Consider the following 15,819-nt stretch of genomic DNA (forward strand, 5'->3'; position numbering starts at 1 on the left):
AGGAGGGTAATGAATTAAGGCCTGGGCATTATAATTCTTGTGAGCGAAGACTCCAAAGCCCCTCCACCCGGCTCCTATTTAATCGGATGTAATCTACCTGCTTGGCAGCATTCCAATCAGATAGTTTCAATTATGCTCTTGTAATGCCACTCTGCGAGGAGGGGGAAAGTGCTGAGCAGAGCACTTTGCAGGCGATTTGCAAATAACAGCAAGGGAGTCTTTTAGAGAAATGACTGAACAGGAAGCCAGAGAGCTGCAGGAGTTGACAGCTCTCTCACTCTTAGCTTTGCTGGTTTTGGCGGTGACGGTGTGTTTTGCATCCCACCTCCTCCTCCCTGTGACAGCAGCTGTCGGGACAGTAAAGTGCCACTGAAGGTGGCCTCCTATGGTAATACAGCGGTAATTATTTTCCACTGCTACAGCGCCGTTTCACAAGCAGGCAGGCAGGTTGGAGCCTCGGGAGCAGCGGCGCACAGGCAGCATTCCCGGATCTCGGTGACACTCGAAGTTATTGAGTTAGTAGTTTGCAGTCTGAGGTGCTCGGAGTCAGCAATTCAGCGTTTGTGTTCTCAGAATGTGTGCTTGGCCCTGATGTCAGCGGGCTGCTGGCCTGTCTGCGCGCCGGCTGAAAGTTAATCTGGATGTCTGCAAACACGCGTGAAAAAAGCCCGACAGACAGAGCTGGAGGACAGCGGAGCGCCGCAGCCCGGCAACATACGCTAAAGGTCGAGTGTGTCATGTGTGACCGATGAAACAGATTGACCCGAGGGGCTCCGGTACCTTGTCACCCTCCGCGGTCCAGCATCTGTCTGCAACGTGTCACCCCTGGGCCCAACATGGCCGCTCAGGCTATTAACCTCCAGCGCGCGAGGACACGGCTCTCCGCTCGTCCCTCTCTGTCACCAATCCGTGGCGTCTGGTCGGCGGCGGCGCGGCGGCTCAGGTGGAGCTACCTGGACGGCCGCGGGCCGGGCGGACCGGGACCTTGAATCAAACAACTGTCACCGCTAACAATGTATGTCACCGTCTTGGAATGGGCCATAAAAACCAAATAAATGACGGCCATTACAGTGGAGATTGTGATTATGATAATGAGAATAATAAAGGCGATCATCATTACGATCATGATGATAATGATAATACTGTGATGATGAATTATAATGAATAAATCTCAGCCCATTTCCTAAATGGTGGGAATGTATCACTAAGAGGCCTGGAGCCACGGCTCTCCGAGTCATTTCAACCGTTTGGACTCGGGCAACAACCTCCTCTGTTCACCGCCGCATCCACCAGATTGTGTGTGTGTGTGTGTGTGGGGGGGGGGGGGGTGGAGGGCGGGGGGGGGGGTGTAGGCATGTAGGTGTGTGTGTAGGTCTGTGTGTGTGTAGGTGGGTGTGTGTGTGCGTGTGTGTGTGCGTGTATGTGTGTGTGTGTAGGTGTGTGTGTGTAGGTGTGTAGGTGTGTGTGTGTAGGTGTGTGTGTGTGTCGGGCTCAGAGAGCGCTTCCCAGGAGACCTTGCAGTTTACATATCACATTCAAACAGCTTTTGTGCTCAATATCTGCCACTTCCACTCCCTCATTCCTCATCCCCCCTCCCTCCTCGGTCCGTTTCTTTATTTAACCCCCCCACCCCCCCCCCACCCCTACCCCTCCACCCCCCAACGCCACCGGCACTAAATCAGGCTTCAGTCCTGTTGGTTTTATTCATTTGTTTGCTATTATGAAACTGAAACTAGGAGCAATAAACCAAAGTTCAAACACCCAAACAAACGTTATCTTCTCCTGATGAGTGACCTCTAGTGGTCAGGGACTTAATTACGTTACTCTCTCCAACGTGCAGCTCTTCATTCAACCACTAAAGTTTAAAATCTGCCTTTTTCTCAGTTTTCTCCGCCTTCACTTCCAGCATGAAAAGAAAAGCAGCTTGTAAAAAAACACAACAATCTAAAAGCCACATAAAACAATAAGAAGTAAACATTAGAGTGACCAGATGAATAAAACACAGCAGTGAGCAAAACATTACAGCCATTTTCTGTTAAATAAAACACTGTTTTTTGGTTAAATTTTCATATTTTTCCACATTTATTCCTTTTGCATATTGACTTTTTCCCATCCAACAACACAAATGCTGAAAAATTCATCCCAAACAGCGCAGAGGAGAGAAAAGAAACAGAACCAAACGCAAAATAAACATAACAGAGAATCAGATACGGCGTACTGATCCAGTTACATACTAAAAAAAACCTGATATATAAACATATATATGTATCACCGTGATACAGAGCGACAGATCTGACTGTTTTTTATTAGTTTAAAATGAAAACATGAGGATAATGGATAAGAGATTGGTTTATTTTGGGTCATCAGGGTTTAGGAAACTGGAGAAAAACTTTATCCTGTTGGATGATTTTTACATATTTAGATGATGGTGTCACTGATGTTTTTTATGTCCTGTGAAACTGACTTATAAACTGAGCACAAAAAAGAAATTTAAAAAGTTTAAAAATGTTTTAGAATTAAAAAGGTCCAGATCAGATTTACAGGCAACAATGGATGTAAAAACCTAAAGTTAGATAATAATTTTATTAAAATATTCCTCCCCCCTCAAATAAAATCATTAGTGAGCAGTTTTACTGCCCAGATCTCAGCTAATTACCATTTGGCTCCACACTTGTATCGATATTTGTCATTTTCTCCTCTGAAAGAAAGAAAATGATCCCATCTAATGGAAACTTTCATCCCCAGCAGAGCAGGAGACAGAGGATAAACTCTGCGTTTGACCAATGAGCTTTTTGTCCACGGAAAATAAAACAAGGTCCATCTAAAGAGACAAGCCAGCAGCAGGCTTGCTGAAATCCATCACTGGTGTCACACTGAGAAACAAGTGGAATTTGTCATTGACATCAGACACATCATTTATACAGAAATGTCAGCGTCGCATTCGCATAATGATGGAAACAACAACGCTGAGGGCTCTGGGCCTCGCACTCTGATGGCTGTGTGCAAACGTCACCAATAATGTGTCTTTAGTCTAGACATGTCAGGGCTCTGTGGGATCTATATCCACGCCTTTTTGTCAGCGCCTTCAATCTTCCCTGTTGCTCAGGAGCTAAGTGCAAGAGATTAATAAGTGGATTTGTAATGCACAACCTCAGGTTTGACACTATAAGTCATCGGCTGTTTATCGCTCAGGCTTTCTGAGTAGATTGAAAAATGGCAGATGTGGAGTTAAGTTAGTCAGTGGGCCTCCGCCCCTTTCTGTCTCTCTCGTTCTGCAGGACCAGGAGGTACAGTACGCCGCCGCAGCAGCAGCTAATGAGCAGCTTGTGTCTTTTCTGTTTGTTTCCCTCCGGCAGACAGATGACGTGACGCAAACAGAGGGTTCTCAGCAGCTCCAGCTCCAGCACTCAGACTCTTCAGAGAAGCAGCAGCCAAAAAGGTTACATGTCTCCAACATTCCCTTCCGCTTCCGGGACCCAGATTTGAGGCAAATGTTCGGGGTGAGTAACTCCAGGAAACTTATTTCTACTGGCACAGCAGCAGCACTCACACACTAAACCTGTTTCCACTGATTATCTCATCAGGCTTTTTGACATTTTGAAAGTAAATTTGCTTAATTGAAACATGGCAACAACTTTTGGCGCTCGGTTTTTTTGGCCACATTGAAATTGCAATGGAAACACTTTCTTTCACATCACACAAGTTATTTTTCATTTTATTTTATCTTTTATTAGCAAATCAGTGGAAGAAAGATCCAGCAGCAAACTTTACCAAAAATAACAAACAGCAGCCCTGTTAAAATCCTAAAGCAGTAAAAACAAGAGAGAAAGAAGCAGGAGAACGTTTCAGACATTTTTAAAATGCCTTTAAAAGTTCCTGTTGATACAAAAGAGCTCAACTTCAATACTTTAAAGTTCCTTTAAATAAATTATCTTTATCATGCAAAGATAATTCTAAACATTGAGCATGAAGTGTTGATCATGAGACATTAAAGTCACATGATCAGCAACCGGCTGCAAACCAGGAAGTAGTTGAAGGATGACGCGGTTTATTTTTTAAAGACTTATCACGTCAACAATCGTTTCCACGTGTGATTTTAATTGTGGGGTTTTTTTTCCAACAAAGTTTTGCACATGTTTGTACTGGAAACGCAGCGAGTGACTCCACGGATTCAGCTGTTCGCAGGATGTTCCGGTTCGCTACGTCTCCACTAACAAATGATCGCATCGTCCATAAAATACAGAAAAGCACAAACAGTAACTGGAGGCTTTGCTGCAGCTGTCATCTAGTTAATGCATTGATCACTGTGTTGTCTGGGGAGAAAAGAGTGGCTTGGAAGATTTCGCAGGTGATAAACAGCTCAATCAGTCACAATCAGCTCCTGAACTCTGTGGGTCAGACACGAGGGAGGCGGCGGCTGAGCGATGAAACCTGCCGCCGATCCCCAACCCGCGCGCCGTTAGCGGCTGGCGTCCGATCGAGTTTGAACACCCGGATCTGACGGATCTTCATCGTCTCCCGGCCAATTAACGCGCCGGCTCAACGGCTCACCTTTGTGTCTCGCACAAGCGCCGATACAAAGCCAACCGGATTCAATAACAATAATGGATCTGAAAGGAGACGATGGCCAAAAATGTCCTTCAAATGTTAGGCGCTAATTGGACCATTAGCAGCCAGAGGCGTTAATTTTAGCCGTTATGAAGACAACATTGAGCTGATGATATTAATTACCAGAGAGCCCTAGCTGTGGCTTTATAAATTGCACACAACATGGCTGCTTTCTCTCTCTGATTGTTGGCTTTATTGTTCCCAGCTCTGGTGCAGGTCGTGTGGAATCCAAATCACCGGCGTAATTAGCTCGGAGGCTTTGTGTGCCTGGCCGCTGCATGCAGATATATGATGGAAAATTGATTGCAGCCCACCCAACCTCCCTCAATCACATGTTGCCCTCTCCTTCCCGTTGCTCGCGCTGGTTGGCGAGGTGGAGGATTGTGGGATTGATTGTCTTGGTTGGAGCTTGGCGTAGAGATAGCGGTCCGCTCCACCCTCTGACACGGCCTCCACAAAGGGCCTTTGTGTGATCAGTGTGTGCAAAGCCTCATTCCTCCAGCTCTAATGGCTTCTGGAGCGCCACCGGCTCAATACGCCATTACTGCTACGCATGAGTGAAGCCCACAGACGGGAAGACGGAGGAGGCGCCGCGGCGGCTCCAAGGAACCCGGAACGAGACGGGAGGGCCCGGGATGCCCCCTGCGTGCTGCCGGGTTGAGGGACCTGTGAGCCTTTAACGAGGCGCTGGTCTCATTAGGGCATCCACAGCGGACGCTAATCAGTAATTAGAAACTGTGATCTCTGAGAGCTGGTAAGTGCACAGGAAATGAAAACACTCCAGCGAGCGCCGCGCGGAGCCCACGCTGCGCCGCTCGAGGGTGCCCTCATTTGTGAGCGCCGCTTCTTCAGCAGCGCTTCTCTGGGTGGATGTGAGGGCAGCGTTCCCCAGAGCCATCAGACCCCCCGCCCCCACCCCCGCCCCCGCCCCACCGTCACGCTGACTGCTGAGCTTCAACATGCTCCCAACACGCAGGCCGCTGCCGCCTCATTACGGCGCTCTGAGGAGCCACCAGACATTCGGGCTGATCAAGGTGGATCCTGTTTGGCTTGAAGAGGCTGCAGGTCCAAATCTCTCTGTTTACAACCTTGGCTCATTAACTGGAAAAAACAGAATCATGCCAACGCTTTTTCAAGGTTTGAAATTTATTGTATCGATCATCATTTACCGTGAGTTTTATTTATTTAGATCAGCAAACATTTAATAAAAAAACATTTATTACAAAAACAGTTACACTTAATATAACTAGGCCAGTCTCAATAATCAATAAATCAATGGCTTGATAAATTAAAACAAACTCAATAATTTCCATTTGCATGTTTTATTGTTTTTATCTTTCTACCAAAAACTGGATGATAAAAGTCTTCAGTCTGCAGTTTTGGTCAAACTTTATCATTCATTTTATTTATTGTTTCTGTTTTATTTATTTTTAAAATGTCTTCCAGTTCCAGTGTTGAATGTTCAATAGAGTTGAAAGTTTATTGATCTTTGGGAATGTGCTGTTGCATTTTTATGCCATTACCTTTATATTAGTTAAAAATGGTCTCAATGTTATTATTTAACTATTATTTAACTTGTGGGACAGTTTATTGACCAGCACGATTTGTTATGATGACAGACCTAAATATAACACAGCATCTTGATTCATGGCTGTAATATTACAGCATTTTATATAGTAAAATAATTAAAAACCTGCATTTATAAAAAACAAAACTCCCAGAGCATCAATAAATACCAATAAATCTGAGAATCTGATAAAATCCAGTTTCTGTGTTCAGTTCAGTTCTTCTTTTTGTGACCCGTGTCCTAAAGAAACGGATTACAAATGGAAATGTTTTGTTTGTGGGGCCATAACTGCTGTGACCATGAAGTTATCTGAAAAGAAGTAATAAATAGTTCTTGTACTTTTACAGTTATCAGAATATTTCCACAGATTAACGTGAAGAAAGTTGAAGTTTCTATCACTCACACCCAACATAAAGTGTCTGAGTTTTGTAGTAAAGTGGAAACTAATATTCTGTCTAAAAACCTAAAATTGGAAAGTGATCATTTTTTACTGAAGTCATTTCAGAGACATGGGATCTGCAGTGTTCTGCTCTAAATGTTGATGCTTTGCAGCCGATGTCGTCTAATCAGGCAGCATGTTGGACGTATCGGAGTTTTGAACTGGATTGTTTTCCCAAGTTGTTCATGTCAGTTCGGCTCCAGTTTCTATTTGTTCAACTGGAGTTTATTTGTTTGTGGAAGGAGCTCACCTGGTTGGCGCTCTTAGCCAGCAGCGTTGGCAAAAGTTAGAAATTACTGGATTTGAAACTGACCCATAACTTCTGTTGACTTGATCAAATCACCAACTTTAGCTAAATTCATGCCACATGATTTTTTCTTCTGTCCTAAACGACACCAGAGAAAATGTAAAATGTACAAAAGTTTAGATGCTAAACAGTTTTTTCATGTATTCCAGGTTACCTGATGGTTCATTTATTCCATGTTTATTAATAATTAGACACATACCTTCTCCATAATGCAACATTAGATTGTATTTTTACTAAGTGTACATATGAAGTAAATTAATATTAATCATCTTAACTTGCATTCAGTGCAGATCTGTCAGTTGATGGCTACTATCCAAAATGATGAGTTTGGTTTGCATCCTCTGACTGTTCTTACAGTGAAATCAACTAAATAAATGCAACATTAGGCGACTGATTGTCTTTGGATAGTTGGAGATCAGCCTTAACCCACATAGAGCTGAGCTTTAAACATTTTCTGTTTAAAGTTTATAGGTAAATGGATACATAAACAGGATATATTAACAGGTAGCAGGAGCCTCAAATGAGTCGACTCACAAATCAAAATGAAGACGTTTGTTTCCAACTGTGCCAGTCAGAAAGGTCCAGTGAGAAAAAAAACATTTATGTTCAGGATTAAATACATTAAATACTCTGCCACAACAAACTTTAAGGCAAACTTACATTTTCTTAAATAAATGTAAAACATTTATTTAAGAAAATAAATGTTTTCTTAATTTTAGACACAAATTTAAGTTTTTAACTCCTTCTCATGTGAGTAAGAGGTGAAATGTGATGAGCAGAGCAGCCGTCGGGTTTCTCTGGGGAAAACCCACTCAGAGCACGTAGCCGTGTTTAGCTAGTCGCTCACAAACCAGGGAAGTTTCAACAGGCGCAGATGAAAAGGTTTTCTAATCCACATTAAGTTACCACCACATTTGGGCAGAAAAGAAGAAGAAGTGGATATTTATGTTGTATTAAAGCTTTTCATTTGACCAGGGAAGTTAATTACCTCAATGTAATAAATATTTATTATTCCTAAAAGCTCAGTCAGTTACTGATCTCTGTAAATAAAAGGTAAATGTATTAAAATTGTTTTGTTTTGTTAAATTTGTGTTTTGCTCTCAGATCAGTCAAGTGTGTAAGAGAGACTTTCCAAATCGTAACATTTTGTTACACTGCTGTCAGAAAACATTATCAACTGTAATGAATGAAGACAATTAACCATGAAAATACTTGAAACGTTTTTGAATTTTACTGTAGGAGAAGCGTCAGTATATTTAATCTTTCCTTCAGCTGCGGTCAGGTGACCACTTCCTGTTTTCTGCATAAAGTTTGTACATTTTTCACAGTGAAATTCAAGAACTTTTCAGCATTTCAACAGTGAAGTTTTAAACTTTTTCAGAGATAAAAACAAAACAAATAAACTAAATTCAGTCTAAATATCTCATGATAGTATTCAACAGTTTACAGTAAAGACAATGTAGACTAAAATATAACTAAATTTAATGTTTTAAAATCTCTCAAAATGCACCTTAAACACCAGACAACAACACAAAACTCACAAAAACACTAATTTAACAAAAAAATCCTCCAATTTCAACCTTTCTTTCAATTACAGATCAATAGGTTATTGAGGAATAATAATCATTACACTGAAATTAAATCATCAGATTAAGACCAGGAAGTTTCAAAGAAAAAGTTCTCAGGTTTTCTGGGATTTAGTAAATAGAAATAATTTAGATGATTCTACTAACCTGAAACAAGAAGTGATTATTCTGATTGTCTTTTTATTGATAGAAAATATCTGGTTTCAACTGCAACAATGGAGAAGAATCGATTTGCACAGGTCAACATTAAACTGCACTTTACTACAAAACTGCACTTTGAATATCAAGCAGTTCATAAACTGAAATTCAAGCATTTGAAGGACTTGAAGCAGCTGTGTGAACCGTGTCTGCGACGCGTGGAAGTGCAGATTAAAAGCTGCGAGGAAGCTGGTGTGAAATGCGTGAGCGTTTAGATGTTGGTGATAAATGGTGTGAAACGTGAGGAAGCGCCGGTGTGGTCGCTGAACTTAAAGCTGCTCTGTGGATGGATGGAGCTGCAGTCCCACACTGTAGATGACATCAGTCTCTCCCTCTGGAGACTCCTCCCACTGAAGCTATTGTTTATCGCTGCTGCTGATGCAGCTGTTTATCCCTGTGTGTGTGTGTGTGTGTGTGTGTGTGTGTGTGGGGATAGGAGTGAGATCAGTGGTGAGCAGCGAACAGTCCCCAGCGCCATGTGGAAATCCACAAAGACGACTTCCTCTGAAACTAATTAATCGACGCCACAAGCCCATTACACTCGGTTAAAACAATTAGCATCTGCACGTAGCGTGGGGGAAGCGTTGTCTTCTCGGGCGAGAAAGGGGGCGTCACGCTGGGATATAAATGCCTGCACTCCCTGTTCGAATCAGTGGAGCTGAGCGCCGCAGCAGACAGATGTGTGGACAGGAGCGGAGTTGCGGTGCGTCGCCCTTAAAAGGAGCAGGAAGCAGAAGTTTTTCTGCTCCTCAAGCCCACTCCACTGTCTGCAGCCGGATAATAGCCAGCTCCTCCTAACCCCTATTAGCGGCTCAGTCAAACGATCCATCCATTCCCATTGAGCGCCGACCACATGGAAGGCCCATTTCTTCCCTGTTGTGCTGAAATGAAGGCTACGCGGACCGCTTGACAGGGTAATTACTTTTAATGAAATAATACGGCCATTGTAGACAGCAATTAAAAGTCGCACTCGCTCCACTCATTAGAGGAACTTACAGTTTACTTTCATTCCTCTGTTTTCTAATGATCCGAAGGCAGGCCTGTTAAATCGAAAGACTGGAGCGCGGAAACCCCCGGGGACGGGCCTTGAGGTTCTGCTGGCCGCACAAACACAAAACAGAACGGACCGGGGAGGAGGCGGGGAGGCAGCAGGAAGCGTTTCCAGGGTGATGACATCAAAACGGCGTCGGAAATAAACAAACTCTGATCAGAAACGCTGAGAAATGATCAAAGATCCAGTATTTCTGCAAACGTCTCGTTTCATTGATACGAATCCAGACGCATTAAAGCAGCAGCAGCAGCGAGGACTTCTCGCCAACAACCTTCAACAACTGTTTGCTCAGCTAACAGCTAAATTGACCACCATTTCCCCCACAAAAGTAACATTTCCATACCGCCTTAATGGTTTTTCTCTCTCCAGCCTTCCTCCTCATGAATTCACAGCCAGCCAAGCTTTCTAACTCCATCTCTGCTCTTCTGTCTTTCTTTTCTCTCCACAGCAATTTGGAAAGATTTTAGATGTGGAGATTATCTTTAATGAGCGAGGATCCAAGGTAAGTGAACTAGAACGCCAGCTGCTTCATTACCATGTACTTCTTCTGTTTCCTAATGATGGCATTAGTGTGGTGTGTACATTGGCGGAGAGTAGCCGTCTCTAAGCCCGGTCCTGGAGAGCCCAATTCAGCCGGCCCCTCGCTCTCCGGCTCCCTCCCTCCCTCTTGTTTTGTTTTCTGTTGCAGCTCTCACACAAGTTGTGAATCATTAGTTCTGTCAATCAATTTATTATTGAGCTGTTTCACATTTCGCCTAATCCACCAGCAAGCTGCAGGTCCTCCAGCAGATGGGAAGGAACCTGCTCCAAACCTGACCATTCATTCAGAGTCAGATATCCACTTTGTGAGGAAATATAGGACTTTAAAAAACATCCAGCTGACGAGAAGATACACGAGAAAAAGATGAGATTTTAGAAGAACTGAAAATGGATTTCAAGGTTTGAGTCGTAATGTTTTGCTTAGTTTAGGAGCATAAAATGTTTCAGAAATGAAACTAGAACCAAAGATTCAGGGTGTTCAGAGTGGAGTTTGTCCCTGTCTACAATTAAAGAATGAGTTTGAAAAATGTCACAAGTGAAATAATCTGCAAATGGAAAGAGTACTTTTTAATCCAGATTATGGAATTATTTACTAAAACAAGCTCATTTATCTTGCTGAAAACTTACATGTAATTTAGTTTTCTTATTTTTCAGTGTATCCAGACATTTCACACTACAAACTGGATCAAAAATACTTCCTAATATTTTGTGTTTTACAGTGTATTTTTTAAAGTACGTCGTAGTGAACTCAAATCTGCTTTTAGTTGCTGTGTTAACATTTGTCTAAATATAACAAGTGTTTTCAGATGACTATTGACCTAAATCACATTTTTATTGCTATAAATAGAGAAAATATTTTTTCCATTTACCCAAAATAATCAGCAATCAGTTTGGCTTTTAATTAACGATTAAATTAAAATAGGTCATGCTTAGTTTATTGTTGAGTTGGGAAAAAAAAATCTCAACATTTTTGGTGATTTTAGATTTTAAAAGAGATTTTTGTTCTTGTAACAATGGCGGGTGTTGAGGCCACATTCACACAGCGTCTCTTGACGTTCACTTTGGATTTTTTGCTGAAATCCGATAATTTTCATTCATGCTACTAATTAAATGCGACTGCAGTCAGACGTCTGTGAACGCCTGCGCAGAAGAAGAACGTAGTCGTCCCGCCTCAGCGCTCTGTTTACGGCAGTTAATGGATGGATATGAAGTCAGAACCGACAGAATTGACACCAAATCAGAAAGAGACTAAAAAGAGAAAGTCAGTCCAGCTAACAGCAGCAGCCTTTGGTGGAGCGTTGACTGTTTGGATGTGGAGTCAGACGAATCCATCTCCAGCAGTTGTTTACGTCCAGATTTATGGCGTCTGGCTTCTTCTGCAGCAGAATCATGATGCACATTTCACATCAATGACATAAAATTTGGATTTGGATCAATAAGAAACGATTGAACATCCCATATGGAAGATTTTTCTCTGGTGAAAACATTTAATTGGACCGTTCAGACTGCCATGAAAATGTGTGATGTAATAAAAAACTAACGGATTTGGTTCACATTCAGCTGCTGTGTGAACGTATCTTAAAACGCAGAAGGTTTTGTTGTTAGGCTTTTGTCATTTGCAGAAACTTGTTTCATTTTATTAAAACGGTCAACATTTCAGGCTGTTTTTACCCGCTTGTGTTCTCCTGAAATCCAAGGGAAGTTGCAACAGCAACACATTTCCAGCAGGAGTTCTGCTTCCGTGTTTTTATCACCTCAGGAGCAACAGGAGGAGAGAGGAGAACTTTAGGCATCGATTCGTCTTTATTTCACATCGTTTACTCTCTGAAGCTGGATTAAAATCACATGAACGTCAGAGGAGCAAAACTAGAAATAAAATGTCCAGCAAAACTCAACCCAAAAAGTTCTGGTGAATGAAAAGGTACAACCTCTCCTACAGAACCAGTTTAACTGCTGCACTGTATTTTTACTGAAGAGGAAGGAAAATGTATTCATCCAAAGTAGCACCGATTAATTCACCATAAATGATGTAATCATACAGACAAAATATAAAATGATCTGCAGATTCTGGTTCTTTGAACAATAAAATACATTTTTTTAAAATCACATTACAAATGTGTAAATAATTTACACAGAAAAGTGGTAATAATATCTACTGTTTACTGTATGATCACCATAATGTCTAATATTCATCCGTGTCATTTTTGCTTCAAAGTTTATTTCAGTAAAGTAACTGAAGGTGGTGAAGGAATCAGAAGTTGTACTGAAGTAGAAATATGTTTACTGAAAAGTATTAATCCGGTAAAAGCAGAATGATGCAGTAAATGTAACTTCTGCCTGTTTACCAGATAAAATTCAGAAAAACTGGATCCGTAATTCAGGCTGGTCCTGAAGTAGAAATGATCACATATTGATCACATATTGATCACTTATTGAAGTGATCAATATGATCAATTAGTGATCAATGATCACTAATTGATCATTTCTGGTTTGGATTTCAAAGTGAATCAGACTAATTCTAAAACTTCACCACCGTTAGCCATTCGCTGTTTTCTCTAGTAAATAAACTGTTCCATCAGTGCTGATGTGACCGACGGCGCCTTCATTAATAACAACCAGACAACTTCAACTTCAAAATAAGAGTCTGCAACTGTGCGGCTGAATAAATGGAAATATAAAAGCAGAAGTCTGAAAAGTTTTGAGGAGATTCAAAATGTCTGCAGTTGGAGTCGGAACTTTAAGATGTCTTCAGGATGTCAAACTCCTTCTTAAAGCTGCAGAATGTAACTTTAATAAAATATATTCTTTTATATATTTGTTAAATCTGTCACTATAGCGTGACAGTTTGATATGAGACAGACAAGCTGTGAAAAAAACTTTCTCCCAGTGCTAACTAGAAACTACCAGTCAGAGCCAAGAGGCGGGTCTTAGTGCTGTCAATCACTTCACCTTGCTCTCTGCTATTCTGGAGCTAGCACAACCTGTAGTTAGCTCAGGATAATTAGCATGACCACTATTGACTTGATGACAAACGGTTCTCTTGTATCAGTAAGTTGTTTCTCAATCATTAGCGCATTTATCAGTGAGAACATGAGGTTGATTGACAGCGCTAAGTCCCTCCTCCTGGCTCTGATTGGTTGTTTTTGGTCAGGATTTCTTCAGATGGCAAGAGTATTCATTTCATTTCATTTGGAGCTCTTGATGTTTCTTTCCCCTGATGAGCGTTAGCATGTTGCTAAAGGTAGTAAGTTGCTTCAGTTGTCCTGTGGTTGAAAAATGTAATTCCCTCTGGGATTAATAAAGTTTTCTTTAATTGAACTGAATTGAAACTGGAGAGACCTGAACCTTGCAGAGAATCTATAAACTGTCGAAGCAACCTGGACTTCCTGAACACCTGGTGCTGACCTCCTCCGTTCTACGCCGCACTGATGCAGTAATTTATGCAGAAGGAGCCCAAACCAAGAACTGATACTGTTCCATAGGAACACATTTAAATCAGTTTGATTTAATATTCCAATTTTCTGTTAGCTACAATTATCCACAAATAAATCCTTAAATCTGCATATTTAGATTTAGTGACTTAAATTAACGTTTTAAAGGTATTCTAATTTATTTAGCTGCGCCTGAATAAATGGGGTGTCCAACTTAAAGTAATCGTTACACAACCAAATAAATATAATTGATCAATATTGAACATATCTAGGCTGTTTCCTCACAAATAGGACATCATGTGTCCATATGCTGAATAAATTAATTTAAAGGAGCCACATGAAGGATGAAGTTGGCCTTATTTTGCATTTCTTCTGGTTATAAATAAAGAAATCCAATAATAAGACCAAAACTAACAATGTGCGACTACCTTTCTCAGCACTTTCTGACTTCCTCTCTTGATGCGGCGCTCGGCCTCGCGCTCGCTGGTTCCCACCTCGGTTGTTAGTCTTCATAAAAAGGTCACAAATATGCAGATTTATTTAAATAAGTAGCAGCTCAGCATTTTTCCCCAAACATGGAGCTGCTGTAGTTTTAAGTAAACAAAGCTCCAACCGGGAGGCGAAGTGTCGGGCATTACGTCCATCACGCACTTTAAAACTCATCCATAATAAGCACCCGGTGACCGAACTTAACCCCGACACGGATCGCATCAATCCCAAACACTATCTGAGCGTAGAGAGGCAGGAAAAATGGCCGCCGCAGCGAGGCGTTGCTGCGGTATCAGTCAGGACAGGTGAAGCCTGCCTGCGGCCCCGCGCGGCTCATCCAGCTGTTCCTTTAAAAGAGTCTAGAAGCTCCTAAATTCATAACGCCGACAGCTGAGGCATGAATCCTATCGATTCCCATTGATAGCTGGGAGCTACTGGGGGCTACTGGGAGCTACTGGACTGGCGTTGGGGCGCGTGGAGAGTCCTGGAAGCAGCCGCCGCCCCAACGCCGCTGCCGCGCTCAGCCTCTTCTGCCAGACAAGATGGAGCCCCGGATAAACCTGCCTCCTCCACCGTAACAAGCATTTATTGTTTGTGCCCCACAAAGCCATTACCCATGATGCCTCTCTCCCTCGCGCGCTCTCTGTGCTATATAATGAACCTATCAGGCCATTAATAAATAATCTATTTCCTATGAAGCTTTGGCAATTTGCATTCAATATGTTTGTCTCCTTTGAAAAATGGCGCCTCCACTCTCTCCTCTTGTAAGCTAATTATTTGGCGTGATAAAAAAACGGAGTCGGGTGAGTGTCCAAAGGATTAATTTTGCCCTCAATTCTTTTTTTCCTGAATTTATTTCTTTATCTGCGTCCCCCCGCGGACAGGTCCCGTGTTATTTATGCCAGGACTTGCAGCCGGGGATGTGCACGCCGGATCGCGGTGCACGCCGGATCGCGGTGCTCGCCGTGTCTCACATGTATTACATCCTCCAGCAATTATCAGGCAGCAGCGGCCATGCTCCCTGCACACCGCCAGGCGTATATATAGAAACTAAAGGAATGGGACTTGTTTGACCAGAATATCTTAATGGCTCAGGTCCAGGATCCCAGTCCACATAACTCAGCGAAGTGACAAACCCCCCCAGGGGAGAGAGGCTGGAGGACAGGGGGGGATGGGAGGTTGGGTATATTTTAGTCAATATCGTTTCTTTATTCCTGCTTTCTGTTAAGATGTTGAACCTTTAAGATCAGGGTTCACACTGCAAAAACACAAAATCTTACCAAGAATCTTTGGTTTAGTTCCTGGTGTAAATATCTTAAATATGCAGCTAGTTAGCTTTTTAAATATGAAAAAAAGAACTTTTCAGTAAGATATAGGAGATTGTTTTAACCCAATAAATCCTTAATATTGATTTAAAACGTACTACTTAGTCAGATTTTCTCTAAGAAAACATTTTACCTTTAGAAATACAGATTATTTTTACTGTAAGTGAAATAATTTGCCTTTTTAAATCAATGTCAGTCATTATTGACTTAAAACAAGCTACTATTTCTTCCTGAAAAAATACTTTTAAGATAGATTTATCTTATTTGAAGTGTAATGA

At 41.9% G+C, this 15,819-nt stretch overlaps 1 protein-coding gene across 11 annotated transcripts in view; it reads left to right on the forward strand.

The window, feature by feature from the left end:
• Nucleotides 1-15,819, forward strand: part of rbfox3a (RNA binding fox-1 homolog 3a) — a 536,592-nt gene that overhangs the window by 488,156 nt on the left and 32,617 nt on the right. For all 11 annotated transcript variants that reach the window (XM_044101258.1, XM_044101255.1, XM_044101254.1 and 8 more), the window contains 2 exons: nucleotides 3,357-3,500; nucleotides 10,205-10,258. In XM_044101258.1, the coding sequence (XP_043957193.1) occupies nucleotides 3,357-3,500; nucleotides 10,205-10,258 (198 nt within the window). The remainder of the gene's footprint in view (nucleotides 1-3,356; nucleotides 3,501-10,204; nucleotides 10,259-15,819) is intronic.

Source organism: Gambusia affinis, linkage group LG19 (assembly GCF_019740435.1).
Source record: "Gambusia affinis linkage group LG19, SWU_Gaff_1.0, whole genome shotgun sequence".
NCBI lineage: Eukaryota > Metazoa > Chordata > Actinopteri > Cyprinodontiformes > Poeciliidae > Gambusia > Gambusia affinis.